The sequence below is a fragment of the Didymella exigua genome, assembly GCF_010094145.1.
Source record: "Didymella exigua CBS 183.55 unplaced genomic scaffold M421scaffold_2, whole genome shotgun sequence".
NCBI lineage: Eukaryota > Fungi > Ascomycota > Dothideomycetes > Pleosporales > Didymellaceae > Didymella > Didymella exigua.
Genome location: NW_022984776.1, coordinates 437,391 through 455,242, shown reverse-complemented (window position 1 = coordinate 455,242; position 17,852 = coordinate 437,391). Strand labels below are relative to the sequence as shown.

The following is a 17,852-nucleotide window of genomic DNA, read 5'->3' as shown; positions in this document are numbered from 1 at the left end:
CTCTGCGTCGTGCTGTAGGTGCTCGTAGTCATCCTAAGCCTGCGACACCTCCTCTGCCACGCCCAACTATAATCACCCAGAGTGGCCGCACTGCCACGAAATACCAGTGACTTTGTATTATGAACTTTGTCGCATAGGTCTATAGAATGCTCCATCAAAATATCTCAGGATAATAACTATTGTAGGTGGCTCTACAGCCTCAATTTTGTGATGGCCGTACAGGCTCGGAACGATCGTTGGTTGACTCCGATCGTTGGGTGCACGGACACGGTACCGTAGTTAGTCAGCAGATGCGCGCCATCACCAGATGCGCCGAATCCCCCCATCACGCTTATACAGAAGTGAGACTCTACAGCCACCCACAATAGCTATTATCACGAGATTTCCTGGTGAACTACTTATTTGACCTATCCAAAGACACCTATATATGCAGTCTTTTACGTGGAGCGATTTTGCGGCCATGGCTGTTGTACTTTAGTGTACAGGGACCGTGCACGCGAAAACCACCTGCGGCAACCACCAAAATGAGGCTATAGAGCCACATACAATAGCTATTATTGCGAGATTTTTTGTTGTAACAGTCTAATAAGTACTACGGTGCTTGCGCTGTTGCCATTTCTTATTTGGGCATGTGGTGCGGCCACTGCGGGTGGTAACTGGTGGAGGTGCTGGGGAAGGTGACCCCTCAACTACAACCTGAATAGCACCACGCACACGCTGTTTTTTGGCTGCTGGCTCTGTAGGCGGCTTCTGTGAGGTTTTTTGCTTGCCTGTTTGAGATAGTTGTATACATTTGACTGCGTTGCGCTCTTGTTTCTTTTGTTCTTTCTCAGCCTTTTCAGCAGCCTTACTCTTGGCTCTCTCTTCCTTCTCCTTTGCTTGACGCTTACGCTTCTGCTCCTTCTCATGCTTATCTTAAACCTTCTTCTCAGCTTGCTCAGTCTTTCTGCGAAGCTTTGCAGCGGTCTTCTCTGCTTGGGCGCGAGTATTGAGACGCAGTTATTGCTGGGCTTCATCCACCTTTGATGGAGACCAGAACATCGCAGTAGAAGTATAGAACTTAGAGACCTGCAATGGCAGGGCTTGGCGGTGTTTCTGAGAGGCCTTCTTGGTGTCAATTTAGCTGCGGAGGCCTTCGTTTTCTACCTCTAGAAGGGCGTTGTGAGCTGCTACGTAGTTTAACGTGCAAACTAGCTTCCTTGCCTCATAGCTTGTGTGATCCTTTACTGTTGCCTTGCAGAACTGTTCTATTGCAAGCCTATTGACGTTGAATAATGGAGATAGAGTGCGAGGCTGTGTGCTAGGCTTCTTCTTAAACCTCTTAAGTGTAACAACGCGCTACGAACAGTGGCCCAATACCACTAGGATACGGTTCCAGCGACTTATGACCACAGCCCTTATTACATAGCATAAGCTTGCACTAAACTGCTAACGTACTCCACGGGCGAGTCGCCCACACAGGCGAGTTGCCCACTTTTGCCAAGCCCCCACCAAACCACCCTTCCTACACTAATGCCTCCTCAACACCACCATTTAGACGCGTTAAAGGAAGCTCAGATGCAGCTTGCGCTCCAGGCTCTTAAACAAGACGCGACTCTCTCTCAGCGACGCGCTGCAGCTATCTACGGGGTTCCTCGAAAGACACTAAGCGACCGATACACAGGACGACCTTCACGCGCTGATTCTATGGCCAACTCGCGGAAGCTGGACAACAACGAGGAGAAGGTGATTATTGAACATGTCCTTGAGCTAGACTGGCGAGGATTTTCCCCTTGGCTCTTAGATGTGGCTACTATGGCCAATTCTTTGCGCGCTGAGCGCAATCTGGGCCCTATTGGCACAAACTGGCCCAGTATGTTTGTTAAGCGACACCTAGAGCTCAAAGTCAAGTTCAATCGCAAGTACGACTACAAGAGAGCTCTCTGTGAGGATCCTGAGGTTCTGCAGGGCTGGTTTGGCCTAGTAGCCAACGTCAAAGCCAAGTATGGCATCCAGGATGAAGACATGTACAACTTCGACGAGACAGGCTTCATGATAGGCCAGATCTCCCCAGGAGCAGTTGTTACAGCTTTAGAACGACGAGGTCGGCCAAAGGCTGTCTAACTAGGCAACTAGGAGTGGGCTACAGCTATAGTGAGCATCAATGCTAAAGGATGGGCTATCCCAGCCTTCCTTATCTTTAAGGCCCACCACCACCTCTCTGCCTAGTACAAAGAAGAGGATCTGCCTTAAGACTAGGTTATTAGAGTCTCTAATAATGGCTGGACTACTAACAAGCTTAGTCTAGACTAGATAAAGCACTTTAACAGGCATACAAAGGAGCGTACTATTAGCTAGACTGGCGGATGGGTACCATGTACCTAGGGTAGGGTATAGGTAGGGTATAGGTCGCACGGACGTAGGTATAGGTAGGGTAGGGTCGCACGGACCATAGGTATAGGTAGGGTAGGGTTGCACGGACCATAGGTAGGGTAGGGTAGCACGTGACTGGGTATAGGTATAGGTAGGGTAGCACGTGCTAGGTATAGGTTTGGTTTGGGTATATTACTAACCTAGTTTGTATACAACTAACCCTAGGTTGTACTAGTAGATTCTTTCGCATACACAATACTTAGAAGAAAAAGCATCTATAATTTATTATCACAGTCTATTATCACATACTTATGCTCTAAAGTATACAATAGTACAAAGTCTAGAGTAGTAACCTAGATTTTGCTAATAACTACCCATTCCTAGACCCTACCTAGCTACCCTACCTATACCTATACCTAGTCACGTGCTACCCTACCTATACCTATACCCAGTCACGTGCTACCCTACCCAAACCGTTTGGGTAGGGTACCTCATGTACCCTACCTAGTTCCTACCCATAAATCACGTGACTATACCTATACCCTACCCTACCCTACCCATCCGCCAGCCTATGTGAAGCTGCGCACTCTATCACCACCACTACCCGTCAACAACGTGCTCTGGCAGTCGCAAACCCTAAGCAACACCCTTAAACTTAGGTCGCAATCAACGCTTGTGAAGACAAGGATTCAGAGGCATATAGATAGCTTACCTACCTCTATAGTTGAAGCGTTTAAGAAGGTGTTAAAGGGGGCAGCAATAATTGCGCATAGACTAGTGTTGGCGCAACAGGAGATTGCTGAGCTTCAAGCAGCAAATAAGGCAGCCACACAACAAAAATTACACAAAAGAAAGCAAGTTAAGGCAGAAGGGACCCTAATAGTTAAGGAGGGGCAGTAATTAATAGCTCTAATAGAGTTTAGGGCGCGTAGTGATGGTAAGAAGGTAAAGAAGCGGGTGCGCGCTAATAGGGCTGAGCTGACCTAAAGGCGCTGTGGACAGTGCAGTAAGACTAGACATAACGCGCGAACGTGTAAGAATGATGTAGAAGTAGTCTCTAAGTAATATTACAGCTTGTCTTGCCTTGTACAGCGCCTGTTTGTGGTGTTTTGGGCAATAATAGGGTGAGGTTTGGTGGGGGCTTGGCAAAAGTGGGCAACTCGCCTGTGTGGGCGACTTGCCTGTGGAGTACGTTACTAAACCCTTATATATAAGGAGCAAGGAACTGTAGTATTATAGAGTAGTTTTTCTATATCCTTTTATGTAAGACCTATAACTAGGTGTAGAGAATTGTCAGATAAGAGCGAGCGGCAAGAGGTCGGATCTGCGCAATTGAGCAGGGACCTGTCGCGCAGCCAATCAGCAGTTGCCAGGTCGATTAAGCGAGACCTGGCAACTCCTGATTGGCCCGCACACAGGCGGCCGCGAACAGCGCTAATTCCCCCCCCACTTCAATCCTGTAGCAACCAGCACGACGCGACGGCAGAAACACCATCGCCACAATCATTAATAAATCATTATACCACCTAAGATCTTGTTAAGCACATACTCTGGCTCACAGTATGAGCATCTGACAAGAATATATCCTAGTGTTCTTATTATCCTAGCACTCCTATATACCTTTTAGCAGATTTACACCTACTCTAGATACCTCTCTTCTTACCTGCGTCATTACATTAAGTTTTATAGCTAAATTTAGTGGAGAAATGCCTGTGGCTTTAAACAAGCTTAGCACAAGCTTAGAGGTAAATTTTTGGTGCCAGGTAGGCTGGCGGATGGGTAGGGTATGCTTTTTTACATTTTGGCTTATAGCTTCTTAACTAGCAGAGATACGCTTACATAATCTATTATTCGATAGAAGCGCCTAGTATTGCGCCTTCTAATAAAAAAAGAATTAGCTTATTCTGCCTAGTATTAGCTGAGTTATTAACACTACCTAGCAAAGTATACCTATTAATAGGTATGCTCGCTAGGTACCCCCCCTTTTTTAACCCTTTCTAGCCTCTAGCTTGTGCAGTTTAATAGTTATAACAAAACCCTCTACTACAGAAATGTAGAGGTAGTTTTTCTCTTTCTTTTAAGCCCTATTTCGCTAGAATCCATGTATTATTGACAAAGTTTTGGGGGGTACCCACGAAGGACGTTGGAGTATACCCATTCCGCCAGCCTAGTGCCAGGCAGCTCAGAACAGCTTGTAGAAGTGACGCTTCTTAATGCCTATGAAGGCCTGGCTTTATTGTAATTGTTTAGTAACTTCTTTAGAGTAGTTGTTGCCAAAAGGTGAGAAGCAACCCACATCTAGTTGTAGTAGTCTGGCCAAAGGCCAATAAAGGATATCTACTTCCTAACAACTTTTGCTAAAAAGCATGCACAAGTTAACTAGACGTCTAGTTAACTGCGTAGATAATATATATCCAGCTTAAGCCAAGCCGGCTAAGCTAATGTAACCGGCTAGCTCTAGCTCTTCTTTAGCTTTAGAGTCTAGACCGTTACACTAGTGGCTGCAACGTCTGTGTACTGTGAGGCAGGAAGACAAGCAGTAGGATCCTGTGGCAACTACAATAGTTGATAAAGGCTATTTTTATAACGTAGATTGTCACTAAGCCAGCAATATCACTAAACTAGCCATTTTCTCTTAGTGTAACGGTCTAGACTCTTAAGCTAAAGAAGAGCTAGAGCTAGCCGGTTACATTAGCTTAGCCGGCTTGGCTTAAGCTAGATATATATTATCTACGCAGTTAACTAGACGTCTAGTTAACTTGTGCATGCTTTTTAGCAAAAGTTGTTAGGAAGTAGATATCCTTTATTGGCCTTTGGCCAGACTACTACAATAGTTCCTTGCTCCTTATATATAAGGGTTTAGTAGCAGTTTAGTGCAAGCTTATGCTATGTAACAAGGGCTGTGGTCATAAGTCGCTGGAACCGTATCCTAGTGGTATTGGGCCACTGTTCGTAGAGCGTTGTTACAAACACTATCTTAAGCTAATCTAAATATGTTATAAATCTTATAGCCTAGAGTTTACTAATAGGCTCCCTACTACACACACCTAATAGTTTATTAGCTATATCTACTACCTTACATAGCTAAGGCGCAAACCCTTGTAAATTAAGGTTAAGGATATATTAGACAATTGTCTGCTCTTTAGTTACAGTAAGCTTCTAGCAGTTTGCGCGTACGTTAAGTTAAAATAGAGTATTGTTGGCGCGTTTAGAGAGCCTGCGCTAGTTAACGTTAAACGCAGCAGCAGCAGCCTGATGGCTCTGAAACTGTCCAGTATTATAGGCCTAGAGAGCAAGCTGCAGTCTCCCTTTGTGATGAAGCAATAAGTTGTGATGTTGTTAAGACATACTGTAAAGTGCAGAGTTGTGTTGGTCTTGGCAGATTTTGACTGGTTTAGTGATATAACTAGCTCAGTGATAGAGTATGTTATACATTATTATAACGTTGTTAAGTTAGACGTTAAATAAGGTGCGTAAGTTTGGTGGGGTGCGGCGCTCGCCTGTGTGCGGCGCTCGCCTGTGGAATACGTTATATTGTACATATGCTCTAGCTCTACTTTGCAGAAGTTAAATTTGCTGTCTAGCTGTTCAAAGTACACCTTGTACTTATTACCAGAGTCAGTAGCGTGGCGTTGTTAATCTATAGAAGTGCTCCATTTAGATGTAAGCTTATCCTGGTGTTAGTAGAGGAAGCGTGTGACCTAGCTCTTAGAGACAGGGTGTCTAGCTATATTAGACGCATAATTCTGCACCATGTCTCTTATAGGAGGTAGCTTTCGCTCTGTCAGGCCTTCTATGTGCTTCACAAGCTCTGGCTCCTGTTCTGGTTGAAGATTGCGACGTGCTAAACCTGCCTCTACACGCGACCTGCTGACACCTTAGTGCTTGCGCGACAACGTTGAGCGATCAACACTATGCTTTTTAGCTATTGTTGCGTAGCAGACTTCTTCGCTGGAGTCAAGAGAATCTAGCTCTGCAAGGGCTTCTTCCATAGTCATTGTGGCGTTGAGTTGTGGAGGGTGCAAAGTTGGGACGGAATCGCGATCGCGTGCATTGACTGACGGCGTGCATTGAGTGCACGGACACGGTATACTGCACACAGTTCGGGCATTGGTGTTTGTGATCTTGAAGATTGAAAGCTCCGATGTTGTCTATGTACGAAATCATAACTCATAACCATCATCAACCCTCCCCTAATGCCTCGGCTTGAACATCGGCATTCCCCTGAACTCCCTCTTTGCATTCGTCGCACTCGGCAACGCCTTGGTGCAATCAATCAAACCATTAGTCCCATTACTCCCAAACCTCTCCATACGCGCCATCGCATCCGCAAACTTACCATTCCACTTCCCTGCGTTATTAACGAATCCCTTGAACTCCTTGCCAACGGTGGCATGCGCAGCAAGCTTGGCATCAGAGGGCAGCACCAAAACGCCCTTGGGCGGTGCGGTGGTCTCTGAATAGTATTTTACATCCCAGATGCCCTAGTGTTTGGGTTAGTTAGGGTCAGGTTTAGGGCTTAGAGTTCAGGGCTCACGGGGGTTGAGTCCTGAGGCGCGCCGACATTTCCTGCGCTCTCGTCAAAGTGGAATTGGTTGGAGGTCGAGTGTGAACCGAGGAGGGCCGCGAGGTCACTTGCGTCAAGGCCTTTGTCTAGGAAGAGCTTGTAAAGGCTATCTGCGGACGCGTTGACGTCAGGAAGGAGACCTTCTGGCGCAGGGGTGCTTGAGTCCTTGCGGCCGACGTATGTCTGCACACGTGGGCCGCCCGGGCAGGTAACAATTGCGTGGGAACCTGCAAAGACTGTGTGAATTAGTAAGAGCGGATGCTGTGGAGTAGATGAAACACATACCGATCATGTCTGCGACGCCAACTTTGTAATTACTGGCAAGTGTTTGCAGATAGGCGGCGATGCCTTGGAGACCGTTGTTCTCAGGTAGAGCAACTTCGTTTGCAAGGATGAGACTTCCATCACAACCGCCTTTGGCGCCTTGGGCTTTGTTCCATGCTGAGATTTATAAGTGATTGGGGCTAGGTGTGTATAGGAGTGACGAACCTCCGCAGTCGTGGAACACAGCTCGTATAGCTGCGCGAGCATCGGGATTGCATTGCCCATCTGTCAAGAACTTTGCTGTCAAGTCCTTGGAGATCTGGGTCCAGACAGCGGGACACGAGCCAGAGCTGCGAGCAAGGATGTCGCGAGTGAAGAGTGATGAAACATCGAGGAAGTTTGGCAGTGAAACTGCTGCGGCGGATGAGGCCAACAGAAGAAGATTGGCGAGATGCATAGTGTAAATGAAGAAGGGCTGAGCGTACGACAGGAGAAGATATTGAAAGCTCAGAATCTGCTTGAGAAACTTGTAAAGTGGAAGCTGTACGGCAGTACAGATGTATGTCTTTATAGGTAGTTCAAACTTCGACCACTCTGCCCCGGGATCGACAATTCCATCGGTATGTCCGAATATTACGTCCAGAATGCCATCTAGACAGTCCCCAGGTGAAAATGGCTGGGTCTGGCTTGCGCCTCATTGCTTGTGTACAAGTTGAGGGCTAAGCTTGGCTAGCTTAATGATGCTCAGCCGGTGCACTAGACAGATCGAATGCTGCCTGGTAGAGTAGAGTATTGTGGACACTGACTAAGCGGTGGTGAATGCTGCCAAGCGAGGGACAGTAAATCGGGACCAGTGGTCCATTGCTGGTATGGCATTGTCTTCGGCGTTCAAACGTGTCTTTCAGTGGAGTACAGCTGGCCATACTTGGCAAGGCAAGCCCTCGATGGTAGTTGGTCGAAGTTCGTAAGACCTAGCCAATATGCAAGTGCAATGTGCCTTAGCCTGGTCTGAATTTCTATGTCTAGCAGCGAGGCCTTGCGTGCAGTACCGAGATCTGCGGGCCATCATAACGAATGAAGCCCATTGAGAAGCTCTGCAAGGCACTGCAAGGCAGGGGACTGCTGTTCTGGTGCAGAGCTTAGAAGATGTAGTTCCGGTCAAGAGCGTGGTATCAAGGGTACATTGTAGACTACAAGTGCACCCGTCATGGGAAACCTAGTACATAGCCCCCCAACACGTGCGGACTAAGCTGTGATCTTCAGCGACCATTCATGCTTGTGCGATTGCGAGAAAGCGTCGATTCTAATCGTCTCAAATAGTACTGTCCGGTTTCCAAACAGAGGTTCAGACGCGGGAGCTTGACTGATGTTGGAGTAGGTACACCGCCTGGATTAGGGTATGTCAGGTGATTAAGCGAGCGGTGGCGCTGCGAGGCTCAAAGAGAGGCCAGACCCGGAGATCTTGTTGTTAGGAGTCTAGAGCTGAGCAATGTGACCTGGGCGATTGGTCTGAGGCATGTAACTCCAGCTGTTAGTAGGATGAGCTAGGTACGGTTTGCATACGATGGGATGCAGTGGTGATATCCGACGGGTAGTCGGAGTTAGGTCGCAAGCTAACATGTTTCGTTTACATACACGACGCAGGACACGTGCTGTGGAGGGAGGTGGCTCTTTTTTGTGAAGCTTACAATCGCCGGTTTTCAGAGCAGAGACAGTGCGTCGTTTAATGTTCTAGCGTTGGGACGACAGGTAGCCACAGATCGTCGAGACCACGATTCGAGAGAAAAGATAAAGAAAGAATACCTGGGCAAAGGTCGCTTGGTGTTCCGCGGTACCCCGCCTTCTCTGAACTATTGTGGCGGCCTCGTATCTATTCGGCCGGTAGGCAGAGCTCTCTCGACAAAGCTGAGCGCCTCCGGGCATGAGGGATTTGTCTTTAGTGCTTACGAGCGGACAATTCTGCATCCAAGTGGAGCACCACAGAAAACATCGACGAGTCGCAGTTATTTTTCAGTTACTAAAGCTTGGCATTGTCCGTCTGAACCTTCTGCAAGCCATCTTTCAGCTCATCAGCCATGCCGGCCTTGCCCGGCTTTCTGCTCTCGCGGTCAACGAAGACATGGATGAACTCTCCAACAGCCTTCACTGCCTCTTGCCCGCGCTCAAAGACGCCTATCTCGTACGTCACAGAGCTCTTGCCCAGCTTGTTGACTCGTAGCGCGAGGTCTATGACGGCTGGGAATTCAGTGGGTGCAAAATAGTCGCAGTGTGAGTGCACGACAAGACCGATTTGAGAGGAAGTAGGCGGATGCAAAGAGCAGTGCTTGATCAGGTATGTGTTCACGACCGAGTCAAAGAGGTAGTAGTACACGCTGTTGTTGAGGTGATGGTACATGTCGTTGTCGCTCCTGGCCCAGGTTAACGGATGTTTATCCTGCCGTGCAGGGCAGCAGCCTACCACCGTGTTCGGTACTCGAGCTGGAATTTGTAGTCGCTGCGACGGCGTGCCTTCAGTGCATTATGAGCCATTTCGATGTAGTCCAACACTTCGATATGAAGACGCGGTGATGAAGCACGCAAGACGCGTCATGCATTATCGATAACGTCAAGCCTCGGCTCATGCAGCGCAGCTCGCTTTTTCTTCACCCAAGTCCCGGCCCACGCAGAGAGCAACAGAGCCCCGCATTCGTCCGTGGGTCACATGCCCTCACCTCGCATCCTCGCCTACCTGAGGTCCAGAGGACGATTGCCCGTTCCGAATACACCCTCCGGCGCTACTATCATGGCTCTCGTGCCCTCGCCTGGGCGCGACAAGTATCCGCCCCTGCCTAACGACATATTCCCGTGGAAGGAGCCACCAAAGGTTGCCATCACGCCCTGCAATCCATGGCCGCCGCCGTACTATCTCGAAGATGGCCTGCGCAAGGTGATGCCGTACCACTACACATACAACACATTCTGCAAAGAGCGCTGGAGGGGGCGCGAGATCCTCGACATCTTCGCGAGCGAGTTCCGTGATCGACCGCAGGAGTATTATGAGCAGGCCATTAAAGACGGGCGCGTTGTCCTGAATGGCAAGGCAGTGCCGAGCACTAGCACCATAGTGAAGAACGGCGATGTCATCTCACATACCCTCCATCGACATGAGCCACCATGCACAGCGAGCCCTATTGGCATCGTTCACGAGGATGACAACATCATCGTCATCGACAAGCCCGCGGGCATGCCAGTCCACCCAGCGGGTAGATACAACTTCAACTCGATCATCGAGGTCTTGAGAGCAGACCGAGGACACGGATGGAACCCACTGCCCTGCAACAGACTGGACCGACTGACAAGCGGCATCATGTTCATTGGAAAGCACAAGCAAGCTGCTGAGGACATGAGTGCGCAAATACGAGAGCGCACCGTCAAGAAGGAGTACATATGTCGCGTGGCGGGCGAGTTCCCAGAGGGCGAAGTCGTGTGCGAGAAGCCTATCCTCCAGATCAGCCCCAAACTCGGCCTGAACGCAGTACGTGCAAACGGCAGAGAGTCGAGGACCGTGTTCAAGCGGTTGGCGTATTACCCACCAAAGGACAATGGCAAGCCCAAAGAGGAGAAGACGGAGGATGCAGACCATGAGGGCCAGCCGTGGAAGAGGCTACGAGGCTACTCGATCGTACGATGCTTCCCTGTCACAGGGCGCACACATCAGCTCCGCGTCCATCTCCAATACCTCGGTCATCCTATCTCGAACGACCCCATCTACGCCAACCAGCGCGTCTTCGGCCCTTCGCTCGGACGTGGCATGTCCGAAGACGAGAACGATGACGATATCACGGCTCGCCTGGCACGAATGGGCAAGGAGGAAGTAGCTGATGCCGTTGCATACCATGACGAGATGGTAGATGCATATAACAAAAGGAAGGCAGAGAAGCAGACTGGCGAGACCTGTAACGTGTGCGACACCCCGCTGTACAGCGATCCAGGTGCACACGAGCTGGGCATTTACCTGCATGCGAGGAGGTACAGGTGTGAGGATGGGAAATGGGATTACCAGACAGGGCTGCCTGAGTGGGCTGTGCCACCACCGGGCTATGAAGGACCTGCAGAGAGCACCCAAGAAAGCGACCCCTTGACGGTTGATCTGGAGAAGCTTGGGATTGCAGACGAGCAAGTTGAAGAGAACATCAAACAGCACAGCGTTGCATGAAGCCCACAAAACTCGTCACCTTGAGGCATGGTTGCATAGACCATCTAGATACCCAACAATAGAACATACCATTTGACCTAGTGACTACGCCCAAGAAAGGATAAATAAACAATTCATTCAGTTCTTGGAACACCTTCTCGCGACATCCTAGATCGGCAGGGGTCGAAACTAGCTCCGCGGAGGACTCTTAAACATGCCTTATCCGGCAAGAAACACCAAATTGAGCCCCACAATCGATGAGGTAATTGGGTGTTTTTCGTCTTAAACAGCACGCTGTTCCACAATTGCCGTCTAGCCGCTGTTCGATTTCCAGGACTGTCTGAATCAGAGACGACGTTGCAAGACATGTTCAACGCCGTCACCAAACTATTGCACAAACGAAGGGCCCTTCTCAATCCTTCATCTCCATAACCATACCTCTCACGCCTCTCCAATCGTTGATCTGCCTAATGGCCACCGGAATCGCACTCGTGGGAAGCGGCATCTTCGTCAAAGACGAGCATCTCCCCGCTGTCCAGGCAACGCAGCTCCTCAGCTTAAAAGCAATCTACTCGCGCTCGCTCAAGTCCGCAAAAGCCGTCTCCGAGCACCTCTCCGACATCGACTTGTACAGCGAAGACTCGGAAGGAAAGACCTATGACGATCTCCTCAAGCGCGAAGATATCAAGGGCGTGATCATCGCGTGCGTCATCTTCCTGACTCTACATCTTTGGAAGAACGAGTATTTATTTGAACAGTTTACCCATCCTCGTACAGCTAGAATACATCAAAAAAGCATTGGCAGCAGGCAAACACGTACTGGCCGAGAAACCCATCGCAAAGGATGTTGCAACCGCGCAAGAACTCATGGCATGGACTTCCGACCCAGCCAATACCAGCGCGTCATACTCCGTGGCCGAGAACTTCCGCTACATGGACTCTTTCCTGTACGCGTCCTCAGCGTTAAAAGACCTCGGCCGCATCCTGACCTTCCGGAGCCGTGTGAGTCTGTTCGTTACGCCGGGCGGCAAGTACTTCGAGACGCCGTGGCGGAAGGTGCCGGAATACCAAGGTGGATTCTTGCTAGATGGTGGCGTACATTTCATCGCAGGGACGAGGTTGCTATTGCAGGGTGGAGGCGAGGTGGTGAGCAAGTTGAGCGCGTTTACGGCGCAGTTGCAGAGACATCTCCCTCCTGTCGATACTCTGCACGCTACGCTCCAAACCACGTCAGGTGTCTCAGGTACGCTGAGCATCTCGTTTGGCACCACGGATAGCGGGAGCGAGTACGTTGTTGCTGCTGAAAAAGGTACGGTGACTGTAACGAGAAGCAAGGTGGAAGTGACCAGGGACGGGAACACTGAGACCAAGGAGTGCCCGGAGGAGGGCAGTGGGGTTAAGCAGGAGGTTAAGGCGTGGGCTGAGGGGTTGGCAGCGGGAAAGCCGAATAAGAGGCAGAGCCCAATGGAGGCGCTGGAAGACTTGAAGATTCTGGAGGCAGCACTGAGAAGTGGTGAGAAGGGCGGTGCGCCGGTGGATATATAGGTGGATGATGTGCATAAGCAAAGCATCGCGGAGTAGGAAAGGTAGAAACATTTTCGATGACTCCCCCATACCAGTTCCTTCTCGTTCCAAACTTGCCTGCCGCACGATTCTACGTCCACTACTGTTAGGATTGCAGCTCACGTTGCTGCTATGCCTCTCGCCATGCCGCCGCCTCCTGCTTCCAAGTCCTCTGCACGGTCTTCCCGTGATTCAGTACTCCGTTATCGGTTCCAGTGCTGAAGTTATGATCTTCTAGCGAAGCAGCTTTTCCCTCCATATCAGTGCTATCCACCTTGTCTTCGCTGGTTCCCGTGTCTTAAGAATCTGCTCCCCACGTTCAATGGTTTCATATAAGCTCTGGTTGAGAATGTTGGAATTTATTGGTATGCTTTTCTCTGCGGCCAGCCTTTGCTTCTTATGCAGGGGCTCCTCATTTCTAGGCAATGGGCATTAGTTTCACCGGTTGCAGTAGTGTTCCAGTATTCGCTATGTACTCTGTTCTAGGAATTTAATAAATCCAATCGTAGGGTAGCAAGTTCACTTGGTCTGATATTGCTGCTGTGACGGCAAAATAGAATTTGTGATGTTGGCGGAGACATAATTGTGGTCATCAGGATTGGAATTACCGCTAGGTAGACTACCGGTACGATGAAGAAAACGTTGTGACCGGGAAAATTGAGCACTGCAACTATCAATTTTGGCACACGATCTTTCTATCCGTTCTCGCGATGTCAACTCCTTATGCTGTTGTGTTGTAGGTTGAAGAGTTGTTATCCGATGGACAGAAGAACGAAGGTGCGAGATCGGAGCCCCGCGCTTGCGATTGGTCTGCAAACCATGAATTCCCTATGCCTTGCCCTCAAAACTGGCATTGAGCCTTCAGCCCACCACCAAGCCCTGTTTTATTCATCAAGTCATACCTCGATTCATTCCACCTCGATTCATTCCACCTCGATTCATTCCACCTCGATTCATTCCACCTCGATTCATTCCAATATCCCCGCCACCACCATGCCGGCAATGCTCGACGATCCAACTTCTCCGCCAATCCTCCACAAGGTCGACAGAAGAGCACAAGAATTCACACCGCAGCACGTGTCTTTGAAGAATGGCTCATCTGCAACTATCCTCCCCTTCACTTCTTTGGACCAAGTTCCCCAATCGTTGGTGGCTTTCCTGCATACACAGCTCTCAGCCGAGATCGAGGCCGGCGACACATACCCGATGCTTGAAGCACTGCCTTTGGAGGCATTCGGTCCTTACTGGTTCGGCGTGTTTGGCGCAGTCGTGCTCCAGGGTGACTTCAAGAGCTCGGAAGACGTTAGAAACCTGGACGTAGACTGGAGTAAAATATGTTTGGGTAGTTTTTACACCAAGCCAAATTACCCGGGGCGAAGTAGCCATGTCTGCAACGCCGGGTTCCTGGTGACTAGCGCGGCAAGAAACAAGGGTGTTGGGAAGTTACTGGGCAGACAGTACCTGAAGTGGGCACCGCAGCTCGTATGTGTTAGTTTTGTGGCGCCCAGAACACACCAGCTGATTTGCATAGGGGTTCACCTACTCAGTCTTCAACCTGGTTTACGAAACAAATGTGGCCTCTACGAAGATTTGGGACTCTTTAGGCTTCGAGAGGATCGGGCGAGTCAAGAAGTGTGGAGTGCTGAAGAGCTATCCTGGTAGGAAGATCGACGCAATTGTGTACGGATACGACTTTGAAGAGCTTGCTTCAAGCGGTTGAACCTTCGACTACGTAAATAACGTAGCTAGACGTTGTTTCTACCCACTCTCAATTGGAAGCCTCAAACAAGCATCCTCAGTCTCGTCACTTGATCAGGTCGATGAACACTTTTCTTACACCCAGAAAGAGGTCTGCCCGTCACAACACGAAATCTTAAAGCCATGCGGGAAATCTTGGCGATTGTCATAAGTGTCTTGATATCCTTGACAGCCCTCGTCTCATTCCTCCCAGACGCCAGCTTCCTCGTCAGAATCAAGTTCCTCTGCAAAACAGTCAGTCGGATAGCTGCCAACTCAGGCTGAGAATTGCTAACAAATGTGCGAAATACAATTGCCTGTCTTGTTCTCCGTTATTTTGTACTGTTTGTCGCATTGACCGCACAATTCGTATCTTTGACTTGTATATTCCTACTTCCTCCTCGAACCAGTCTGCTGCATGCTTCCTGAAGCTTCACCAGACAGCTCGGAAACTTCTATCGCCGCCCTGTATTCCTCGTTAGTGGCCTCTTCTCTCGGAAGTCGACTTAGAACAGTTGTGGCATAAGAAGCCACAACCTCTGCACCTCTGCCACTTGTGGTCTACTTGAGTTCGCCTTGTTGGCGAAGCAGAGATTGCACACCGCATCAAGCGCATCTGCATTATTGGCGATGATGAGGGTCAGTACATCGCACAGGCGCCCCTGGTTTGAGGACACGATGACCCTGATAAGCAGATTGCGTGTGTGGATCTCGGGTGCAGACATTATGATGAAGAGGATAGGGACTTCATTCTCGTTTGTTCGGATGATAGGCATCGCTGACATATCTAGAATAGTCGATTATGTTTATGACGAGTGTCTTGATCCTCACGTGTTCGTCGACATGATGCGCCACCTGTGTAAATTAAGACTAGTACTAAGTTAACAAGGTTAGCCAAAGGCAGTCCAGCCTGTAACAACGCGCTACGAACAGTGACCCGATACCACTAGGATACAGTTCTAGCGACTTATGACCATGGCCCTTGTTGCATAGCATAAGGTTGCACTAAACTGCTACTAAACCCTTATATAGTATAAGGATCAAGGAACTATAGCATTATAGAGTAGTTTTTCTATATCCTTTTATACAAGACCTATAGGTGTAGAGAATATATCCTAGTGTTCTTATTATCCTAGCACTCCTATATGCCTTATAGCAGATTCACACCTGTTCCGGATATCTCTCTTCTTGCCTGTGTTGTAACGGTCTAGACTCTAAAGCTAAAGAAGAGCTAGAGCTAGCCGGTTACACTAGCTTAGCCAGCTTGGCTTAAGCTAGATATATATTATCTACGCAGTTAACTGGACGTCTAGTTAACTTGTGCATGCTTTTTAGCAAAAGTTGTTAGGAAGTAGATATCCTTTATTGGCCTTTGGCCAGACTACTACACATTAGGCCTTCTGGGAGGCGCGCCCCTCTATGGCTGTTACAGAACAAGAGAAGCAAGCAGATGATCTAAAAAAGCGGAAATAAAGGACTTAGCTTCTGCCAACAAGCTCTACACTGAGAAGACTGCAGAAGAAAAGCGTGTAGCAGCTGCAAAGGCAAAAGAGGTACGTGATCATGAGCGTGCTAAGGAACGCGCAGCCATTAATGCGCGCAAAGAGTAAAGACGCAAGAATAAAGAGGCTTGTGACGCTATAAAATCTCTTAGATTATCCTAAAAAGGCAATTGTACAGGTTTAAAAGCTTTCATAATTAAATAGGAGCCTATGTGTTAAGGTGTAGGTAACTGTAGTTATCTAAAGCCTGCAACGCCTCCTCCACAACGCCCAACTATCACCACACGCAGCGACCGCACTGCCACTAAATATTAGTGACTTTGTATTAGAAACTTTATTGCTTAGGTCTATAGAATAATCAACCAAAATATCTTGTGATAATAGCTATTGTATGTGGCTCTACAGCCTCAAATTTGTAATGGCTGTACAGGCTCGGACCGAACGCCCGGCGCGTACCATCTACACCAGATTTCAACACGTAGCAACTCAACACCATGCCAGGATTAAGCGATGCCCTTGCATAGATAGCTGCAAAAAGACTAGGAGAAGAACTTGTATATACAGAAATTGCAGAGAAACATAGCGTATCGCGTACAACTTTGTCGCGCGCGCACCAAGGCGTGCAGGTCCCTCAACATATTAAGCATCGCAACAACTAAAAACTCAACCACTAACAAGAGGAGGATCTAGTCAAGTATATAGAGAAGCTAACCAGGCGTTACTTGCCACCTACAAGACAGATAGTACAGAATTTGGCATTAACGTACTCCACAAGCGAGCCGGTCACCCAAGCGAGCCGGTCACTTTTGCCAAGGCCACACCAACACTGTAACTACTTTGCAACATTACAGCACACAACAACTATATATTACACTGCGTAGTATATTAGACTAGTCTATAGTACTCTGCGCATCTTTACTATATATCTGCGCGTTGTGCCCTGTCTTGCTACATGTGCTACAGCGTCTTAAAGACTAAGTGCTCCTATTAGCTTGCACTCTCTTCTTTGCCGTCTTCCTATTACTACAGGCCTTAAACTCCTTTAGAGTAGTTAGCTACACTCCCTTACTAAATATTAGTGTCCCTTTATACTAAATTTACTTTCTTTTTGTAGTAGTCTGGCCAAAGGCCAATAAAGGATATCTACTTCCTAACAACTTTTGCTAAAAAGCATGCACAAGTTAACTAGACGTCTAGTTAACTGCGTAGATAATGTATATCTAGCTTAAGCCAAGCCGGCTAAGCTAATGTAACCGGCTAGCTCTAGCTCTTCTTTAGCTTTAGAGTCTAGACCGTTACACTTTTATGTAATTTATAATATATAGCAGCCTTATTAGCTGCCTATAGGTTAGCAACCTAGTTACGCACTAAAATTAGTAAATGCGCTATTAGCTCTGCGCCTTTAGTAAGCTAATTAAGAGTGTTAACTATTAATATTAGTAAGCTATTAGCGTGTCTCTAAATACTCTCTTATATTAGCTTTAATTAAGACCTAAACTCTAGGGTGTTGCTTAGTGTTTTAGACTCCTAGATACTCTTATCTACAGGAGGTAGTGGTGGAGTACATAACTATATATTAAGCTTTAATATTACAGCCTCTACATCGGGAAAAGTTTTTCGAAATCCGGCCTAGACCGGCCGTTGCTGACAGTCGTGGCATGGTCGTGCAACGGCCGTTCAACGGCCCCAACGG

General features: G+C 48.4%; 8 protein-coding genes across 8 annotated transcripts; 3 read left to right on the top strand and 5 right to left on the bottom strand.

The window, feature by feature from the left end:
• Positions 1–370: 370 nt before the first annotated feature.
• M421DRAFT_415655 (uncharacterized protein) lies at positions 371–1,020 on the bottom strand. The gene has a single exon (XM_033590782.1). The coding sequence runs from the start codon at positions 1,014–1,016 to the stop codon at positions 690–692; it is 327 nt and encodes a 108-aa protein (XP_033453560.1). The 5' UTR covers positions 1,017–1,020; the 3' UTR covers positions 371–689.
• A 3,565-nt stretch (positions 1,021–4,585) lies between these two features.
• Positions 4,586–4,937, bottom strand: M421DRAFT_52577 (uncharacterized protein; the record flags this gene model as incomplete). The annotated part of the gene is made up of 2 exons (XM_033595031.1): positions 4,586–4,664; positions 4,846–4,937. Coding segments are annotated over 2 exons (171 nt in total), but the record flags the coding sequence as incomplete, so codon positions are not given.
• Positions 4,938–6,031: 1,094 nt separating this feature from the next.
• On the bottom strand, positions 6,032–6,442 carry M421DRAFT_194023 (uncharacterized protein). The gene is made up of 2 exons (XM_033588030.1): positions 6,293–6,442; positions 6,032–6,236 (listed from the first exon to the last, which is right to left on the bottom strand). The coding sequence occupies exons 1-2, from the start codon at positions 6,348–6,350 to the stop codon at positions 6,085–6,087; spliced, it is 210 nt and encodes a 69-aa protein (XP_033453558.1). The 5' UTR covers positions 6,351–6,442; the 3' UTR covers positions 6,032–6,084.
• A 29-nt stretch (positions 6,443–6,471) lies between these two features.
• Positions 6,472–7,884, bottom strand: M421DRAFT_415654 (class II peroxidase). The gene is made up of 4 exons (XM_033590781.1): positions 7,409–7,884; positions 7,205–7,360; positions 6,890–7,155; positions 6,472–6,836 (listed from the first exon to the last, which is right to left on the bottom strand). Exons 1-4 carry the CDS (start codon positions 7,638–7,640, stop codon positions 6,546–6,548), a joined length of 945 nt encoding a protein of 314 aa, XP_033453557.1. The 5' UTR covers positions 7,641–7,884; the 3' UTR covers positions 6,472–6,545.
• A 1,250-nt stretch (positions 7,885–9,134) lies between these two features.
• M421DRAFT_415651 (thioesterase family protein) lies at positions 9,135–9,735 on the bottom strand. Its single transcript, XM_033590780.1, has 2 exons — positions 9,642–9,735; positions 9,135–9,591 (listed from the first exon to the last, which is right to left on the bottom strand). Exons 1-2 carry the CDS (start codon positions 9,710–9,712, stop codon positions 9,201–9,203), a joined length of 462 nt encoding a protein of 153 aa, XP_033453556.1. The 5' UTR covers positions 9,713–9,735; the 3' UTR covers positions 9,135–9,200.
• A 230-nt stretch (positions 9,736–9,965) lies between these two features.
• On the top strand, positions 9,966–11,378 carry M421DRAFT_51489 (DRAP deaminase; the record flags this gene model as incomplete). The annotated part of the gene is made up of 1 exon (XM_033594936.1): positions 9,966–11,378. One exon carries the CDS (start codon positions 9,966–9,968, stop codon positions 11,376–11,378), a length of 1,413 nt encoding a protein of 470 aa, XP_033453555.1.
• Positions 11,379–11,827: 449 nt separating this feature from the next.
• On the top strand, positions 11,828–12,902 carry M421DRAFT_51570 (NAD(P)-binding protein; the record flags this gene model as incomplete). The annotated part of the gene is made up of 2 exons (XM_033594946.1): positions 11,828–12,060; positions 12,116–12,902. 2 exons carry the CDS (start codon positions 11,828–11,830, stop codon positions 12,900–12,902), a joined length of 1,020 nt encoding a protein of 339 aa, XP_033453554.1.
• Positions 12,903–13,774: 872 nt separating this feature from the next.
• M421DRAFT_415648 (uncharacterized protein) lies at positions 13,775–14,778 on the top strand. The gene is made up of 2 exons (XM_033590779.1): positions 13,775–14,402; positions 14,452–14,778. The coding sequence occupies exons 1-2, from the start codon at positions 13,914–13,916 to the stop codon at positions 14,638–14,640; spliced, it is 678 nt and encodes a 225-aa protein (XP_033453553.1). The 5' UTR covers positions 13,775–13,913; the 3' UTR covers positions 14,641–14,778.
• Positions 14,779–17,852: the final 3,074 nt, after the last annotated feature.